Below are 20620 nucleotides of genomic sequence, written 5' to 3' on the forward strand. Positions count from 1 at the left end.
ATATACGGTTCTAAAATAAAAAATACGTATTATTCATACACCACCTTTCAGGTCAAAACGTGTCATGCAATCAATTGCGGTTTCTTTAAGTGGAGTGATTGTTAAATACGCGAAATGCACCAAGCAATGTTGTTAAAGATCCAGTACTAAAACCAAAGCAAGTATCTATTGTCCAGCGTTAAATACCCACTGAGGATTCACTGATTGGGTTCGCACATTCTCAGTGTTGACACAATTCTAAATGTTTCAATTCATGCTTCTTAGAGTAAGGAACAGTCTTGGAAGTATGAAGGAACAAACATTTGTTGCGATTTAGCAGAGGACGTGGTTCAAATGCAGTATTAATTAGTTACATTCATGGGTTCTATTTAACTGTAGGGCTTTAAGTGGATAACTACAGCTGCACTTACAAGCATCCGTGTGCCAGGCCTGTCAGTACTGAGAGAACCACCAGGTGGCATCAGCTGTCCGGTAAAAGTGTCCTCTCTGCCGGACTGATCCACAGCAACAAAAATCCCTGTGAATAGAAGGGTGTCTGTTGCTGCATGGGATATTTTAAAGATGACGTGCAAGGTTCTCCAGAGTGTAAATGCTTCTGTTGCTGAATTCGATGATGAATGTTTCTGGAGTGTTCGACTCCGTAGTAACAAGGAGAGAAAAAGAAGAGCTGAATAAGCTTCAGTAATGAGATTATGATAGTATAGATCTGAGCCACTGTGACAAGTAAATGAGGAAAAAAATCCGAGCAAATGGATTTTTAAAAAGCTGCACTAAAAATAATCATAGAATTAGACAGCGTAAAAGGAAGCCATTCGGCCCATCGTGCCTGTGCCGGTTCTTTGAAAGAGCTATCCAATTAGACCCACTCCCCTCGCTCTTTCCTCATAGCCCTGCAAATATTTTCCTTTTCACGTATCAGATCTGCAAATGTCCATTTCCGGACAATTAACAACATTCAGATGTAGAGGTGAGGAATTCTCATTTGTCAGTCAGCGGCCTGGTGCTTCCGAGCTATGGGCTGCAGTTCGGCGTATCTCTTTCGGGCTCACTGGCTTTTCCAGAGCACAGGCAATTAAAGGAATGATTAAAGTTGCCCCACGGTGGGGGTGGAGTGCTTATTTACTATGTTTACACACAACCTGAACTTCGTCTGTCCTGTGGTTTACAGAAAATCGACTCCCATATATACCTGTGCCAGTTAAAATTCTTCCAGGGCAAACCAATTTATAATAGACAAATGGAGCATACGGAACCAAACTGTGCTGCTGCTTCAGATCTCGAATTTGTGGTTAAGAAAGTCAATTTTATTAGAGAAAAAGCATACTGAAAAATATTTTTAAAATAGCACATACATAATTGTGCATATGCCTTATTCAGGCGGTTAGACTGGATTTCTCCAGAACCTCCTTCACCTTAGGCCACCCGGGAGGTATTATTCAGACAGGATAAGCCAGGCCGGGTCGGGTGTGTGTGTGCGTGCTCCCTCCTTATGAATTTATTTTCTCCCCAACAGACTTCCACATGGCCTATAATGGAACAAAGTTCCCCATCATAATGAGTGACAGGGCCTCCAAGCAGTGACCTTCAGATTGGGAGTCAAACGCTCAACTACTTGAGCTACCCGTCAGCCGCAGAGATCCTAATTCCTAAACATGTTCAAAGATTTCGTTGTGTTGGCAGTGCAAGTGGAGCAGTTGCTTCCCATGGCTTTGGGTTCTGAGCTAGCACGTCCCGGTTTCTAGGATTGACGCCCTTCTCCCCACGTACCGAGAGGCATTGCTGCGGATTGTGCCGAAATACACTGCAAAAATCTGTAAAATAAGTCAATCGTTAAAGAATTAAATATTCCATCAAGAATTGAATCTTGGTGTAAAGTTAACGCTAAAGCAGAGGAGGAGTCGAAAATAATCCTAAGCCTGGAACTTTAGAAGCCATATTCTATACTATAGCTTCGTTTTAAAAAAAAAAGTCTAGACAGTGTACTAATGTATGTGAACCAGAAATAATTCAATTAATATGAGTCAGAAGTAACATTGGAAACGCCCCTTCTGACCTGCAGTGCTTAGAAGAGAGTGGGCAAAATGTAGAGTGAATGTCACTTTGCTCATCTCTGATACATGATTGCATTGAACATTACCAAATATTTGCAACATATTTCTTTAAACCTGAAAATACTTTTGATTTAATCTGTTGTTTGTCTGTTTGTGTAATGGGGGGAGGAGGGGTTATATTTTCCGTTATTCAATATTTAAAAGTCTTCCCAATTTAAATTCCTTTGATTGTTTTTCCCTTATCAACATTTGATTACAACTTGTTACACGTTGTTGTAGTAGTTTAGAGGCGAGCTGGTTAATTCTTATATCATTCTACACAACTGTAAACAATTTTACAACACCAAGTTATAGTCCAGCAATTTTATTTTAAATTCACAAGCTTTCGGAGATTTTCTCCTTCCTCAGGCAAATGTTTCAAGATCTCCTTGAAGCCTACGCATTTATACATATTGAACAATAATACATGGTGTTTACAGACTGCCCCTGCAACTGCCCGTTGCCAAGGCAATCACCGTGTTCAGACAGAGAGGTGTTACCTGCAGAACCTCCGAATACACATTCAACAAAAAAACAAACAGGGAAAAAAAACAGAGAAAAAAAAACACAGAGAGAGGCAGAAACATCCGGAAGGCAGAGAGAGCCAGCAAATGACCCATTATATTAAAAACAGATAACATTTGTTCGCTGGTGGGGTAACGTGTAGCGTGACATGAACCCAAGATCCCGGTTGAGGCCGTCCTCATGGGTGCGGAACTTGGCTACACAACAGCAGTAAACATCAGTGTTCAGCTTGAACTGAAGTATTTCAGTTGATCAACTGGTATATTTCCCGTTGAAGATCACTTATATCTAACGATAATAATGTCGTGTCGGACGTAAAACATTCGGTCCCGGGGCTGAAAAGGTACTTCGAAACACACAATGTTCCTTTATTTTCAAAGGGGAAGAAAAAACAACCAACCAGACTTTAGCACTAAAATGGGATTGCGTTTTTCTAAGGAGCAAGAACCCCATTTTGCATTTTAAAAATCGTGTCAAGAGATAAATGCACTAATGTATGAATTCGTGTATCAAAAATAACCTAGTGTTAGGTATTACCTGAAAAAGTAGAACAGGAGATAAACAGATATATACAAAATATATTTAGGAAAGGTGTTCAAACCCTCATACATACATCATAATATTCCGTTTAAAAATGCATGTAGCATTCTTATTTCTAAATATATATTCAACACTGCTGTTAACATCTCTGAAAAAGCATTGACTGCAAGATCCCCGTGTTTGGACTCTTGTTTAATGACTCCCGCATCGGCTGTAAAAGTCTAATAATGGGAATGTCGGTGTTACAAACAAATTTGAAACTACTGTTAGTGCTGTCATAAAACTCACACTTTTGTTAGAACTCAATTTGCTATAGAAATCACTGATGCGTGTAATTTGCAACAGATACACTGTACACGCAAACACGCACGTAAAATAAATCAGATTTGTTTCTGCTGTTTCGCGTTACAGCAAATAAGCTGTGAACTCTGTCTATACCCGAAGGTTAATTAATATTCCCGACATAATAATGAATTTTCTCATTTTTTGGAATGTACCTGTGTCGTTCTGTGCAACTGTGTTGCTACTTCCCTGAAACACAACACCAAATAGACTTATTAATGCTCCTTTTATTGAATATCAAGATGTCACAATTAGGTACTAGTCAGATGAGATTTCACTACAGTTCCAATTCCGAAAAAATGTCTTTGGTCCATTTAACCATTTGCAATTTATTGATTGGCGAATTTATTCAGTCCTTGAGTTACAATAAAATCCATAACCTTCCAAATATTATTTTTTAAATAGTCTACGTTTTTGTGTTGCATTGATCCGTTCTGCCTCCTATACTTTTGAACCAAGTTAATTTTCTGCAACGGAGTGGCCTTAGTAAGTAACTTTGAAATAGGTATAACTTATAACGCTTATATTGCCGTTTAATATTCATCTCTATCAATATTGTTATCGAAGTCCAGGATCCTGGAAAGGGAAGAGTGTGCTTCTGTTTCAGAAGCATGGTAATACCAAACTGCCGCTACCCTATTGTGAACATGTATTACTGCTGTACCTATTTTAACTTAGGCAGAGACAGAAGGCTGACACATCCCATCTTTTACAGGTGGTCTCTGGCTGTGCATGTGGCATTCTCTGCTACATTATTGATGATCATTTAATTCCAGGACAGTTATTTGCAGTGTGCTGTGTGACGCGTTGTTCCACACACAAATACATACAAGTTCACGGAAGTTTGATTATACGAGCACATTCTATAGATTATGTCGGCAAATGGATAGAACACAATTATTTTCGGGAAAGTCGTACTCTCTTCATTTTAGATCTCGAAGCCGTGACATTGCACACGCACAGGAGCTTGAAAAGTAAAAGGCAATTCATTGCAATTGGTGGTTGCGTGTTGCAAATATGATTGAGCATCAATAGAGAATTATCATGATAAGAAATAACTAATTTAAAGTAAGGAACATTCTGCAATTGAGGAGCCAAACGGCTTTCCCCATTTAAAAGGCTGTTTTGCTGTGAAAAATATATGGATAGATATAGTTCATTTGAACTACTTGAGGATCACGTGGTTGGACGTTGTTTGACATGAAATACAGCTATCGCCGAATTTTGTGAGCAATGCGCATATTTGAAAAGGGATGTTATTTTTGGGAAGAAAAGTGCTTATTGTACACTTACGAAAATGTTGACCCATTTAAAGAGCTGCTTAGACAGACATTTCTAATAAATGTGGGAGCAGGCTGCCAGCTCTCTGCTCAATGTGACGGCTGTTTTGTCTCCACCATCTAGCTGCAAAATAATCCGGGTAGGTTCCTGTGAGCCTTTGTGTTTGCTCCGGGAGATGTTGGCTGAAAGGATCGAGTTACAACTTTCATTTCCTGAAATGTTTGAGGGGACATCCAGAGTTTTATCCTCAAATCAGCCAGACCCACGAGCTCGTGTTTCAGAGCCTGTCAATCAACTGTCACCGAACAAATGGCCCTTTTTTAAGAGAAGGAGATGGAGATCTACCTGTTATTCATGACCTTTTAACAGGTGATCGCTCACCGTAAGAACAGGTAGTAATAATGATTTAGCTTGTCCCTTGTTTCCTCTTTTAAAAATGTTGGTAAGTGAATACTACCCTTCCCTTCCCCTGTTTTTGAGCTCTTTAAGACAGATGAATACATCAAATGTAAGTCAATATCTGCTTTGTTTAGAAAACTTTCGGCCATTCATAAAACACCCAGTGATTATAAATACCACTGATTTTTCAATAAATCCTTTGTACAAATAAACCTGTAAGAAACGTTGGGTCTTGAAACTATAACCTTTACGTCCCATTTAGTTGATCAGATATGCTAATCAAACAAGGACACAATTTCCACATATTTATACAACGGAGATCTTAGCATTGTCTTTGCATAAAATAAGTTGCCTTTTCTGTTTTTAACCTCCTTCATCATTTTAATGCTGTTATCCCTAACAAGACACTTCCTACCCGAAATAATAGATACTTATGAGAGTTTATTGTGATTAATACCTATTTTCTCCAGCACAAAATTAGTAACTGCATGTTTGGTGTTTAATTCCTGCCAAACCGAAATTAAAAGTTAAGCTTGACAACTAAATGCAACTGGTGGGGGGCAGAAAAATGTGTCAACAACACAGTTACACCACTTTTCTAAATATGCTCTTTCTAATGCGTGTTTGTGTTCAGGTCTGTTGGATTTATTAGTCCCGCATGTATGAAAATTAACTGGTCGCCTCCGAAAAGTTGATAGTAAACGCTGGCAAATTAAATACACGCTATAAACGAGATTTATTGTCAGCATTTTCAGCTTTTTCCTGAGCCGAAGTAGAAATAGAAATAAATTCGGGCTTGTGTTTTGCAACTTTAGGACGTGATTTTCGGCACGACTTTGAGGAGTCCTACGCTGGCTCGCCATCAATTGGGGGGATTTTGAACTCTATAACGCAATTATTTTAAAACATTGAACCAGAATATATGCATATATAGAACCACACACAAATACTTTCACAAATGGAGAAAACAGTAATAGGGATTGCAGTATATATGTACCTTGCATAATCTTTCTGGGTTTAAGGGTGTTGTCCTCAATCTGACACTGGAAATAGACCCTTATGCAGAAATGTCCAGGTTCCCAGTAAATGTACCGAGTTGCACCTTCATAACAACACCTCATTTTCCTCTAAATGTTTTGATAAAATACATTCCCATAAACGCCGTTTAAGTCTAGAACGAATTCATTTAATCAGAGGTTGACGTAACATATGTATCTTGTACTTGTTGAGATTAATTAGAATTTAAGTTTAAAAATCTCTTCGTGAATAAAACCTTTCGCATTCCCCGTTGGGTGTATCTGTTTTTCATGTTGAGGGTGAGTAGACTGTCAGTGTATATAATCCTTATATGTTTCTGTCAAGTATTCCCTGAAGCATTTCAGCATATGGGTAATGCGAAGTTAATGTGCACGCGTTCAAAATATATAATCTACCTGTTTTCGCGAAGGAAGGGGCACTACACCATTCGCTGAATGTTATTTATTTTCTGCGTGGTTTGGTTAATGAAGTTCTCCTCCAAATGGAGATTTCTACGTGACATTTGGGTGTGAGGCGGACCAATTCGAGGTAACTCCCTTATAATCCCCTTCTTCGGGGTTACAACTACAAATGAGGATTAACGGGAATTTAGCTTTACGCACATTCCAGCTACTTTGTCCCTGAGAATTGTTAAATGTCTTTGTTACTACATGACATTCGAAGCTCCACTGCACTCCTGTGTCTCTCTTCGGCACCATCTCGCCTCAAGTTTCAGCTTTCTCACGGCTCATGCATTTTTCACAAAAAAAAAATCGATATTTCAAGTACGGAAAGTAAAAGATCGGGAAACTGCATACTCTTTGATTTCTCGGAAAACCAAGTAAGAAAAAAAAGTCTAAAGGCAATCCTCCCCCCTCCCGAACCCTCCATCTTTATTTCAGTGCATTAAAGTGCATTTGCATTTTTAAAAATTCTGTGTGTATACACTGTCCCTGCACAACCTGAACTAAAACAATAGCAATTGGATCACAAAGGCAAATAATTGATACCTGATCTTAACTTGAAAATAAAGACAGGTCTGGCCGGGGCAGTGATGTGTAGAAATAATCTGTTCATTTAGAGCTGCGTTTACTTCACTGGTAATTTCATCAGGATCGACCACCTTGGAGTGAGGTCAAAGTATGCATCACTCCAGGGGGCTGCAGGTGTATGTTAAATTACACAGCAACTATGCCGCGGTGTTGCTGCTAATGAGAAATGAAATGAGACACCTTTTTTGTTGCATTTTGGTATTTTTTAAAATCTTTGTATTTTTGGATTTGCGTTAGCGTCGCTTCTGCTCTGATTTTGGAATTATAATCGCAATATAAAACGCCTCCACGATTATTTCTGTCATTTTGATAATACTGCGCAATGTTTTCGCTTTGAGAAGACCTTTCAGGAAGAAATAGCGAAATCAATCCACTTCCTTATTAAATACAGGGCCAGTGTCTAATTAAAATGGTCATGTTGATGCTTGTGCAAAAATAGTGCACATTTGTGTTTAAATTTCATGTTCTACGTTCACGACCATTAAACAATGACCCTGTTGCCCCACCAACCATCCTGACATGCAGCATGACTTGGGGGGAAGTAATCTTCCCTAACCTTCAAGCAATGGTTCTGCTCGCCAGAGGTCTGCAGACATTCGTTCTTTAATCGGTCGATCGCATTGGGAAACACGTGGTGACACAGTATCTTTAAATGGCTGCTGCCAAGAGTAGATAGAAATAACTGTTCTGGACAAGGCACTTCATCCGTTACTGATACAGGAAGGAACATCACTACTTTTAGAGCAGCTGTGCATCAGTTGTTTTATTATTGGGTTGAAACTGCAGCAATGGAATTTAAGAACATTAATTTCCCATCTGCAGCGCCTTCCTATCCCTTTAATTGTGTATTCTTTCAATCAAAAAGTGCTAAAATAATTTAAAACCGTTCATTTTATACCCAGGTAGCTAAATAGCAATGCAGGTATCATAATAATCTGGTTGACACAGGCTGTATTGCTGCTGTGGTTTCACACACGACCTCACCTAATTATTCAACGTAAATCATAAATCACCCCTTCAACACCTTCAATATGACTGTTTTTCTACTCCGGGTGCATTTTAATACATTTTATTTTTATAAAGCATTTTTATTTCAATATAACCAGTGTTTTGCAAATTTTCTTTAAAAAGAGGAATGTTCTGCTGTTATTTTTCGAGCTGCTGAGTTAAGATGGCTCCGAACTCCGCGTATGTGGTGTATGCGGCTCGTTCTGGGGAACCCAGCCACTGTATGGTCAAGCAGTCTGCTGTCTAGCTTTTATTTCAAATAACTTTAACAAACGTTCTTAGTGAGTATTTTGAGGTGTTATGTAACATTACTGCGTCCGATCGACACGCATCATTAAAGAAACATCCATTATTTAATGATGAAATAAAGCAGGCGCGGAAACTTTGACGTTTTCTTTAGAAATATATTATATCTCAATGGTTAATGGGAGGCTGCTCTCCTTATATATTTAATAACACTGTGTACTTGACTAGTTATGCGAACAGCTTGTATGTAACGTAGTGTACCCTAATTAGAACTTCTAAAATGTATGATTATGACATATTTCTGCATATTTCGTATTTGGAAAAGCAAAGTGAAGCCAAAATTATTTATTGTCTGTAATGTCTGTCCCGATCATCTGTCAGTATTCTTTGAATGTTTGTCAGTTTTACTCTTCATTGGTTAAGTGTCTTGTTTTATTTTTCCTGATTGGTTATTGTCTACATTCCTATTCACTAATCATATTGCATACAATATTTCCCCCCCAAATTTTGCTCAATCACATTGCAGCAAAAAAACTGAGCAACCACGTGGCAGAAAAAAATCTGAGACAGCCACGGCAGTTCCTCCGCTGTCCATTATCTACCACTAAAATGAATTCTTAACGCATAATTAACACATTAACAAAAAAGCTCAAAAATTACAAACTTACTCAGAAACTGAGAGAAAAGCTAAGGACAATGGAGAAAGGGGGACAGAAAAATCCACAGACAGAAAAGGAGAGTAACATAGACACATGAAAAACAACAGAGCAACAAGAAGCATATTGAGCACCTTGAAGATAGCAACAAGAGCTGCCGTTGCGATGAAGACTCCCCGATCCCCAAATGATCGCATCCAGAAAGCACAAAGCATTCCACAAGAAGCATCAACTGAACCAGTCTGATAGCAACTTCCAGGCCCAAAGCCTGTCCCGACTGCTCTCAGTCGCCGTGCCCGTCCTGCAGGATAAACGGAGCCCTTGAGAGACAACTAAAAGATCTCGATGGGAGACAATACAGCAACATCAACTCAGTACAGGTAATGTATACGGAACACTCCATGCCCCAAACAACCCACGAGCATTTCCACAGGAGATCAAGTATTGTATTCATAAATGGAAAAACAAGCCAAACAAGATGACACTTGGAATTGTTCTTAGCTGATGGAAGTTCCTGCTGCATTTTCAATGATAGGCCAATTAGCGACGTGCCCTGTTTGTCACATTGGGGAGTGACTTGCATATTCATGTATTTATACGAAAGACTACAATTCCCTTTCAATAGTCTGAATTTCATGTACCGATATATCTGACAACATCTGAAAGAATAATCTTCACTTTCATTCATGAGGCCGTGAAGCTTTGTAATGTATTTATACAAATATTTTAAAACATATCACTTTCAAAAAGCATTAAAGGCAAAAATATCATGTATCTTCTAAGTACGTTAGTGCACTATCAGAACACATTTTGTTTTAGTTGTGTCACCTTCACGGTGATTGTTACATAAAATATTCCCTGGTTTTGCTATTTGTTGCTTGGTGACAATATAATTTGGTAACCATTTTGTGCAATTGGAATTCTAAAGCCATATTATACGTTGGACTGAAGGTTGGGTTGATGTCTATCAGAAACCCTTGTGCTATTTCCCAGCGGATTTTCCTCCAAATTTTCAACCGGAGCTTAAAGATTTCAGTTCGATTACCGCCATATTTTGACATGGGCCATACAAAACGTATCTGCGTTAATCAAACACGTTTTCTTCAAACGTATTTGCTTCAGGAGTACTTTATCATTCGGTGTTGGTATTGTTTTCCATTTCAAAGAGCCTTTTTCTGCATTTCTGATCATTCAAACCATGGTTATGTTTGATGCAAGTCAATCATGTTGCTGGGGAAAAATGGGAAACTTTGTCAACGTGATTGATTCTGAGCAAAGAATCAACCCTCTACAGATAAATTTTGGGATGGACCATATAGTGGAAATTAGGTTTTTTATTCACTTAGCTGCAGGATGCTTATTAGTTCCTGAGAAAGGACACGACTTCGGGGCTATAGTATAAACATAACCTCTGTTTGCGGATTTAAATAAAGAACCTCATTTTGTGAGCACGCTTAAAATGTAAAGAAAACAAATTTGAAGTCAGTGCCGAGGTGCTTCTAAAAACATAAAAGACTGAATCGAATCCCTGTAATATTTGCCAAAATCTGCTCCACGTTCAGCAGGCGCAGTCCAGCCAGCGGCTGGTTCACATTAACTCCAGGAAATCCTCAGTTCTCTCCAAACTCGAGCTGTTCAAAACAATTACCCTCATCTCATAGAAGGCCTTTTTAGTTTCCAGCAAAAAGTGTCTGGAGGCCAGTCGTGTGTTTATTTTACATTTAGAAGAAAACTCGACCAAAACCGAATGTCTTTCGTAACCATTGGGGTATGGGGCGCTTGCCGTTTGAGCTGCTATTTTAAGATTACTGAAAATAAAACGCCCCGAGTGTTACAAGATCAAAGTCACCCGGGAGCAGACCATCGTGATGCTACATTTTCTTTACACGTACAATAAAAGATGTTTAAGTACAACGTGTATGGAAAGTAACTGTAAAGATCACCAATGGTTAATATTGGTAGTGAAAGATTCATTTGATGTTAAAGTTCTGTCCCGAACAGCGGAATTGTATAAGCCTCCGGGGTAGCTTTAACTAATTTGACCAGAGTATGATATCTGTATTAAAACCCTACGCAAATCTTTTAATTGGCCTAGTGAAAAGGTAATTAAAACAAATCTCTCAAATTTTATGTTCATAAATTCATAAAAGGGAAAACCACAAAATCGTCCTGACCTATAATCTTCTTGAAAACTGGAAATAAACAAAATTATTTCGTTACTGAGAGTTCTCGATATATTTTAGCAGCTATAGTTTTTGGATATTTCTGATGCCTTCTTTGGGGTTTGCTAATTAAAATGACCTTGTCAATAATGGTGAACTGCTTCAGTCTGTTGAAAATATCTATTCTGTCCCTGCTCCGGTCATTTTATCGCCGCTTACTAAAGTTGTCATAAAAGATTACTGCAGCCATTTCGCCAATCTCTTCATTGAAGTGATGGCAGTTGATCACAGTAGTGGTTTATGCTACCGTCTCTTTTAATTACATCACTAACAATCGGAGAAGGTGGTAGAGAAGTGACGCCTTGTTAAATTGCCATACTTTCTATTGCTGTAAATATGTTTGCATTTGAAGTTACATTTCTCTTTCCATCTCTGATGCCAGTAACAACTAGAGCGACTCGTGTTTCATTTAAACCATCTTCCAAGGCAAATGTATGTTTTACACAGTCCAGGCTAAACTGAGTCAGTCCCGAGTGAGAGTCTGTCCTCCAGAGGGGGTGAGATCTCCATGGCCCGAAACATATAGAATAAACATTCTACAATCTTCAGCAAACCATAACCATATACTATCAAAAGACATTAGGAATACGACACACCAACAAAGTACAGGGGAACCTGCAAATAAATTCATATCATTGTTCTAAATATATATTTCATTTCAATTTGGATTATAATTTTTTTTTGTATTTCACCGGAAGTTGAGGGGTGCATAAAACGATTTTTCCCTATGCCATTTCTCTACACAGCACTACATTTAAAGAAAATACAAATTAAGTAATAGTAAAAGTGAGTTATTTCCAGCAGCTTATCAGTGGTATAAAGTTTGAAATGTCGAATTAGTTGAACTGAAGGTTATTTTATAGAGTTTTATCTAATTATGTTGGACACTTCTGAATGATTCCTCCCCACTTCAGGACATGATGGGTTCGGGATATGTGCAGTGAAGCATCGATGTACCATCAGCATCTGCAAAACTGATGACAGTATTTTAATTGTGTAATTTCTGTTTCCTTGTGTAAAATAAGTAAACACAGACCGACCTGATGGCTTGGGGCAGAACTTGAACTTTGGGGGAAATGGTCCCTTGGAGGGATGGGGTGGAGGGAATAGAACAAAATGACAAGTTTTTAACAGTTCGGCAATATTTTCACTTTTTAAAAATGTCTATATTTTGCAAACCAGGCTGTAGGAAAGAAAATATTCAGGACACTGAACGCAGATTTTCTGGGTCAATCTAAGCTTTCTAGAGATTGCACCCAAAAAATAATAATTTATCTCAGAAAGCGCACTCGGAAAATGCCGACTGACTGATTTTTATGGTTTATCTAAATGGATTTCCTACCTGGTAAAGGCCAAAGACGGGCTGTTTGGTGTTGTCTTTTAAAAAGCATTTGGACAGTTACATGGGTAAGATGGGTATAGAGGGATATGGGCCAAGTGCAGGCAATTGGGACTAGCTTAGTGGTATAAACTGGGCGACATGGACATGTTGGGCCGAAGGGCCTGTTTCCGTGTTGTAAACTTCTATGATTCAATGAAACACGTTATCGGCTAGAGGGAAATTTAGAATAATATAATCGCTTTGTTCCTAAATTCTAAGAATAATGCAACGGTTACTCACTGTGATATGGTACTTGTGAGTGTGAGATGAGACAATGTGAGTAAACACCTACGCGCTGTTTCATCATCTTCGTCCTAAATATATAAACGTATTATTGCCGATGTTTCACCTGCACTGCGAGCTGCAGAGAGCGGGGTCCAAGAACAGCTTCAAACATCATTTTCTAAAAACAGCTGCTAAATATATTTTTTTAAAATGTGAAAATAAGGAGACAACATAAGCACGTGCTTTTCACATGTTTGGATTTTATTATAAACTACTTCCATGTTACTCTCCTTACACCACTGGTGAAAATGTAAACTTCATACGGGTCAAGTCGCCTCTGTGCCTGAACTTTGCCTGATATTCAGTGGGGTTGTTTTTTTCTGCAGTTACCTCAGTTATAGACCGTTCCTCCTATTCGACGTCTCATTTCAGATTCGCGATCAGTAAATCTCAAGAAACGCAAACAGATCGAAAACGAGATATAATCCAGGTTGATTCTGACAGATGCACGAACCTGGCAGAAACAGTATTGGCCGGCCACTCATTCTGTTTCATTTGCAACGCCCTTTGTGCAGTGGAGAGAGTATAAAGATTTGAAGAGCATTTAGTGAAATATCAAGCCTCTCAGCAGTTCATGAAGACGGGGTTTTTTTTAATAAAGGAGAGCGTCTCGCTTTTTTCACAGATTAAGTACCATCAGTTGAAATTCCATAACTTCGACAAGACTGTTCAATTATTTACACAGCACAGCACTGAAGTGTCTGATCAGTTCATAATTCGGCTGTCCAGCGGCGATTTGCTCTTTTACGATCCCAGATCGACCAGGCTGGATGTGAGAGTGCCGAGCAGGGAGTCCTGGAGTCCATGCGGATGGACTGGGCCAGCGTGGCCGCCTGGCGAAGAGCTCAGGCCGTGAAGAGAGAAGGTGGAATCGACGGATTGGTTCAGACTCCCGGGCAGCAGTAACACAGGACTCCCGGAGCAATGGTCTGGGCTCTGGGGCGGTGATAACTCCTCGTCGGAGCTCGACATCAGATTTTTACTACGGTTGATAGGGGACAACTGGTTCTGTTTATTGCCAGAAGTATTTGTGTTTTCATTGTTTTCCCTATTGGAACAGGAAACATAGCAAGAGCTCAAAATAAGTGACGATTTTAAAGATATCCGATCGAGAAACTTTACCTACATTCAGTATTCAAACAATGTGTTATCTTGAAATTATTCACCGTACGGTTATAATGAGTAATTAATGATTTTAGCAAGTGTTAACTTCCAGGCGAATACCTTGTTAATTCCGTTTTAAATACAATGTAGTACTCCGCTGAATTGCATCTCTAAATGAACGCTTAGTACATTTAACAGGTTGCTCGACAATAATGAGAATCTGTGCTAGGAATAAATGGATTATTCTAAGCAGTCGGTGACATTCACAAGGTTAGGTGCTGTTCCTTCATTACAGCAATACATTTCTCGAAGAAGAATGAGCAAAGTGATCATAGTTTACCAAATGCTATTAATGCTCATCAATCATTATTAGTATTAATGTTAGTAATTATTTAAAAATAACTAATCCGAAATTTTACATTGTGGCCTTAAAACTGAAAAAATGTAGAACCATATATGACTATGAAATGAAACGAATAAAATGTATCACTACTTTGTTCCTCAAACATAACGCAACATGAAAATCATAAACTTAACTTGGCTTTATTTGATATTGGAACTGAATAGATAATTTGATGGATATTATCTGCTCAGTGTCCAAGATTTTCATTCCATCACCTAGTGAGGGCCTTTACAAACATTAGGACAAAACAATGTACAGTATAAGTGTCTCTGTGTCTCGTTTATTATGCATAACGTTTCTTACTTTAAGAATTAAAAGTTTCGGTTAATTTAGACATTTTTATTTCGAGTCTATCATTTCCTCCCCAGAACTACACATTGTTTAAAACAGTAAGTTTATCACACTTTTTTAAAAAAGTTTCCACCGCCGCAGATTTAGTTTAACAGTAGCCTCTGTTTAAAGACGGCGCTTAGTGCTTATCATTTAAATATATTAATTACCTTTTAGTATCTATATTTCGTCGTGGTTTGAATGCGGAAACAAAACATAATTTACTGCTATAAAATATATTTTGGTGTTTTGCTGCGTTCCTACAGTTGGACGAGAAGTTAACTACACGGAGCCCACGGGCAACGTCTAGCCCCCGGCTGGTTGTGATCGAGCTGCTCCTAACCATGAATGAATTTGATTTTATTAATTATTACGCCGCGAGAAAAAAACTCCCGTTTAAAATCGGGTCTCAGCGTATTTCTTAGGGCGATTTCTCTCTACATACACTGTACATGGGTGGCGGTTCTTACCTCTCCTTGGCCTCCGCTGCTCGGTCTCTCTGCCTTCTGTTTTTAAACCAGTTGCTGACCTGCGTGGTGGTGAGCCCAGTGGCTTCAGCCAGCTCCCGTTTTTCTCTCGGAGATGGGTAAGGGTTGTGAGCGTACCACTCTCTCAAGACACCCCGCGACTTCTCCTTAAAACAGTAACTTGTCTCTTCCCCGTCCCAAATCGTCCGGGGCAGGGGGAATTTCCTTCGGACCCGGTACTTGCCCACGGCACCGAGAGGCCTCCCCCGCAACTTCTCGGCTTCGATGTAATGGGCCTTTAACCAGAGCTGTTGCAGTTTGGAGTGATTGTGGGGCGAGAACTGGTGACTCTCTAAGATCTTGTAGAGCTCTCGGAAGTTTCCCCTGTGGAAAGCCACCACCGCCTTGGCTTTCAGGACGCTCTCGTTCTTGTGGAGGTGGTCGCAAGCTGGAAGGGACCAGAGAAACCTGCCCAGCCTCTCTAGGTTGCCTCCTTGCTGGAGGACTTCGCAGACACAAGCCACTTGTTCTTGAGTAAAACCGAAAGAAGGCAGCACTGACATGGCTCACTTGCAGACAGGGCGTAGTATCCACAATCAGATCACCAAAAGCAAAAAAAAAATCGCTGAGGCCAGGAAGGGTTAACAGATCCAAAGAAGGCGCGGATATCCAGCGGGTGATATTCTCAGGCGCTAGTGATAGGGGCTGGCGGCAGCAGTGTGTTCCCATCCTAGTAAGTGCGCATTAATAGTGATGATCGGCCGCTGATTGGCTGCACATCCCTCCTACCATTGCAAGAGACAAGAGCAAAGTTTTCCTAAATGAAGGACTCTGGAGAATACGTCAGGATCTGAAATCCGAGAGCCTCTCAAATGTCACCTGTGGGATTGGCCGTCTTTACATACAAATCAATTACATTTCGGCTTTTTGAAGAACTCGATATATTCCTCTCAGGGCTCAACCTTTTATTAGCATTTTTGTAACTTAGATGCAAACGATTAAATAGTTAGCGCTCCACCTAGTCCTGATTTTAAAACCATCAAGATCAAGTATTACTTTTAAAGGGTCGATTATCTTAAAAAAACCATCGTTTCATAACCGTCCTAGGGAACATGTAACAAGTATTAAAGCGTAAATACCTTTAAACTTATCTTACCATTCTCGGAAAATATCTATGTTGTCCCCTTTAAAAATTCTTCAAATCTGCAAAGCTAAAGTGTAAAGGTAACGGCAGCTGATCTATGCAGCACATCTGCTTTCTCTTTTGATTGTTTTGCTTTAGGTGGTGAATAGTGGTAAGTGGAGCTTGAATACTGTATAAACACAATCCTTGACTGAAGCTTTACCATATACCAACACAAGGAATACAACCTCTGAAATGAATTCATAGAGGCTTTCATGCTGTGTACTCGGTTTACCAATGGTAGTCTATTTCCAACAGTTATTCTGGGCAGTGGCATGACGGCAATTAAATCCACTCGTTTAAATTGTTTTTCATGGCAGCTCTTTGTATAAGGCTTTTTAAAATAATGTACATTTTATTTTCTAACCATGGATGAACCCTCTTGAAACTGGCGTATATTGATGAGATTCAAATCTATTTTGTTCGTTCGGGAAAGAGGAGAAATATGCAATATTTCTGAAAGTTAACATTATATCTATACAGTATCCCTTTCACAAAGGTTTATTGATTAAATAGTCGCAACAACCCTTCAATTCTTCGGCTTCTGCATTGCACAAAGGCATCACAGACCAACTTATTATTTAGATACTTTTAAACTGAAAAGTTTATCTACACAAAGTATTATCACAGCTTAAAATTGTATGATTGATAAATACCAAAGACCCTGAGGTAAACTATAATATGATTTATCGAAGGGCATGGCGGTGAGTGTTTTAAATAAATACACCCGAAATTTCTGGTGATATGTTTGATCTGCATCTAAAATAATGGACCGGGTTCAGTGCCGTCGGTGCTTTGCGTTGATTGTGCTCTGCAATATGCGACATTGTGCGTGATACCAAAGTAAACTTCCACCAGAACACAGGTAGGCATTTTGCTGAACGGGTGAGAGATTATAAAAGGCCAGATCCCTGTTACTGCGGCGATGGTGTCATGCTTCATGTTTCAATCTCCTTGTTAGCCAAAGTTAAAGTTAATGATGTCACGAAGGCTTGGTCTGACCATTACCATGGTAATGAACGTGAACATATAATCAATAGAAATGTGACACTTTTTATTTCGACTGTCCCAGAAATTTGAATTCAATATTCTATATGTTCGTGTCTTTGAGTTTTTAGTACTCAATCCAGACAGATAATATATTCTGATCATTAACAGAAAAATACTCACTAATAAAGACATCACAATAGAAGACCATTTCAGGCCTAACTAAAATGTGATGGGAGAAGCAGTTTCTATAACTCAGAGATAAAGCCATCCGCTTTTTACCCAGAATTTCTACTGTACATTTGTTTCCCGATTAGCTGTTTAATTTTCGTGAAATAACAGTCAAAACAATTGGCAGTGTTAATTATCTAAAATCTTTTTTATACACCAATCTTTGCAAATTAATTGAAAGAACTCTGCATCTGCAATGATAATCGAGACTGCTCTGTAGCCTCGAATGGTGAAGACGAGTTTGACTGATAAAGGGATTAGGCGGTGATCTGTCAGATAGGCGTCTTTATTTAGAATTGTTGATTCCATCAGAATACAAAATTAGAAGGGAAAAGGCATTGCCCTGCTATGTGGCTCAGTGGCTGCTTTTCTTTCCTTATTTTAGAGTCTGAGAGGTGGGAGATAGGGTTAGGGAGCAGGGCTGGGTCCTGACAGCAGGGATGTCTCCACTTGTGGCCGATCCTTATTGACAAGGCAGCTGTTTGGGGACCGGAACCGATCCTTAACTCTCTATCCAAGTCAGAGTTTACCGTAAAACACCGAAATCCCCCGCGAGTCTAACTGCAGTGCAGTTAGTTCCAAAGCAAACTCTATTTGTAATATATGGTGACCAGCTGAGACGTGTGTAATGTTATGATGGGTATGCCTGCCCACCTTGTTTCCCTACATTACAACAGTGACTATACTTCAAAAGTCCTTAATTGGCCGTGAACCGCTTTGGGACGTCCTGAGGTCGTGAAAGGCGCTATATAAATGCAAGTTTTTTTTCATTCTTTCTTTCCCTAAACTGCTGACTATCGTTCCAGTTTCCAAAAGTAACGAGCACGAAGATGCTCCAAATATGAAACCAGTGCATTGTTTTCCTGGTAGCTAAAGTAATAAGAATTCACCTTTATCTTTGTTATTGAATCAATGTAGTAAATAATTGGTACTAACCTGAGAGTAATTGTTATTCTAAACTGGCCACAATTCCATCCACTTATAGATCCTGAGGACTTTTTCCGGATTTTGTTTTCTATTATTCAAACGTAGATATTGGAAGGTGCTATGGCCTTGTTTCAGGGTGCACGCCACCTCTTTCATATACTGGAAATTAAATAACTCAGTAACCACCGAACAGATTACTCTACTTCAGCCCTTTCATGTTCACAAGAACTCCTGTGCTTTACTTTTCGAGCAATTGAAAAAAAATGTCTTGGAGATATTTTAAGGAATTCAATCAATTATGTTCTGAATCCATAAGATAAACATAACTCCCTTCAGCCGTGTGAAGAATTCCAAATAATTTATAAATAGTTTTAGCACTGTGCTAAGTAACTATTTTATTTTGGTCGATAGCAAACGGAATTATAAAGCCTAGTGCAGTATGTACTTGATAAAACGCACACCTCCAATGTGAAATGCCTGACTAGATCGGTGTCTTCAAAATAATGGCTTTCACGTTGTTTGTTTTTAGTAAATACATTCTTTATCTTCCAGCCTCTCCTAAACCAGATGCCAGCGTCCTGAAACGAAATTAAAATGTAACTTTCAAATTACATTTGAACTGTATATACTGTATCTTTGTTCCTATGAAACTATCCAAGAAGAACGTTACTCGCAGGTAAAACAGGATATCAAATTAATTATAAATTAATCCTGTGTCCCCAGATCAGGCCAGTTATCTTACAAAAAAAACAGAAAACGAATGGTTGAAATATTTGGTATTTACTCCTTTGCTTAATTCCTTTCCCATTTTTTTTCGCAGAACCCACCTGTGTCGTTCTACGTATAAAACTGGTCGATAAAACTTCTTTGCTATTCAAACACTATAGTCCCTCTGTAGTTTTAACAATTATGTCACGTTTCCTTAACTTCTGTTAACTGTAATGTGAAATGCTACACCCCTTTCCCTTCAGAGTCTCGGATTTCTTTATAACTATGCAGAGGATCCCAGATTTTTTTAACCTATTTCTGTAAAAATACGGATCCAAGTTAAACATTTGACAAATTCAGTTCATTCCGTTTGTTGAAGTTATCTAAATCCTCACCAAATCCATTAGCCTGGAATAGAATAAACCTTTAATCACTTTTAGTGATTCCTCTGAACACCTGTAAAAACAATGTTTGCGAGCGCCCTGGGAGATCTGGGACAGGGATCATCCTTCTAAGCCAATGCTAGTTTGTCTGTCTTGAAGGAAAATATAACCTACTTTTTTGCCTTTGACTTACTTATAGTGCAATCAGCAACGAAAACAATCGCAGGTAGTTACTGGGCGCAAACTACTTAGCAGCGCCCCACGATTTAGTCTGCAGTGGACAAACAGTCTGTCTGCAATGGCCGTTTAACACACTCTCAGCTTATATATATATATATATGAATTGGTGCCTATGAATCCAAAAAAAATGCAGTTCAAGAAATACAAGCACAACTCCATCAGCCAAATGGACAGAGATCTCTGTTGGTCTGTCAAGTTTGTTCTTTCAGCAATGGTGCAGATACAAAAGAACTCTTCTCCCCGAAACATGCAAAAGTCAGATATTTAAGAGACAAGTACACTGGCCTCGAGTAGTTTAAAACCACCACTACAATAAGAATACACTTCGACTAACATATAACTGGGGATTTTGTGACAGTTAAAAATGAGAAATATAAGGTGTAAGAATTAAACTATCTTGATCGTAATACAATCTACGGTAGGAAATGCCGCTTTTTATCTCTATGATCGTTGCAATTAACTGACATACATATTTAAACCAAAAATTCCACCTGGAAATGCAATTAAAATAAACTTTTTTTAATACAGTATTTTAGACTTTTGTAACATTTTCAACTGAATAAGTACACGAGCATTATAATGTCTTTAAACGATGAACTAGCTATTCACTGAC

The 20620-nt window shown here is 38.9% G+C and overlaps 1 protein-coding gene across 1 annotated transcript; it reads right to left on the reverse strand.

Annotated features, from left to right (window-relative positions):
* Nucleotides 1–13224: 13224 nt before the first annotated feature.
* On the reverse strand, nucleotides 13225–16139 carry LOC137326614 (homeobox protein six1-like). Its single transcript, XM_067991899.1, has 2 exons — nucleotides 15352–16139; nucleotides 13225–14092 (listed from the first exon to the last, which is right to left on the reverse strand). The coding sequence occupies exons 1-2, from the start codon at nucleotides 15909–15911 to the stop codon at nucleotides 13789–13791; spliced, it is 864 nt and encodes a 287-aa protein (XP_067848000.1). The 5' UTR covers nucleotides 15912–16139; the 3' UTR covers nucleotides 13225–13788.
* Nucleotides 16140–20620: the final 4481 nt, after the last annotated feature.

The sequence above is a fragment of the Heptranchias perlo genome, chromosome 10 (genome assembly GCF_035084215.1).
Source record: "Heptranchias perlo isolate sHepPer1 chromosome 10, sHepPer1.hap1, whole genome shotgun sequence".
Taxonomy (NCBI): Eukaryota; Metazoa; Chordata; class Chondrichthyes; order Hexanchiformes; family Hexanchidae; genus Heptranchias; species Heptranchias perlo.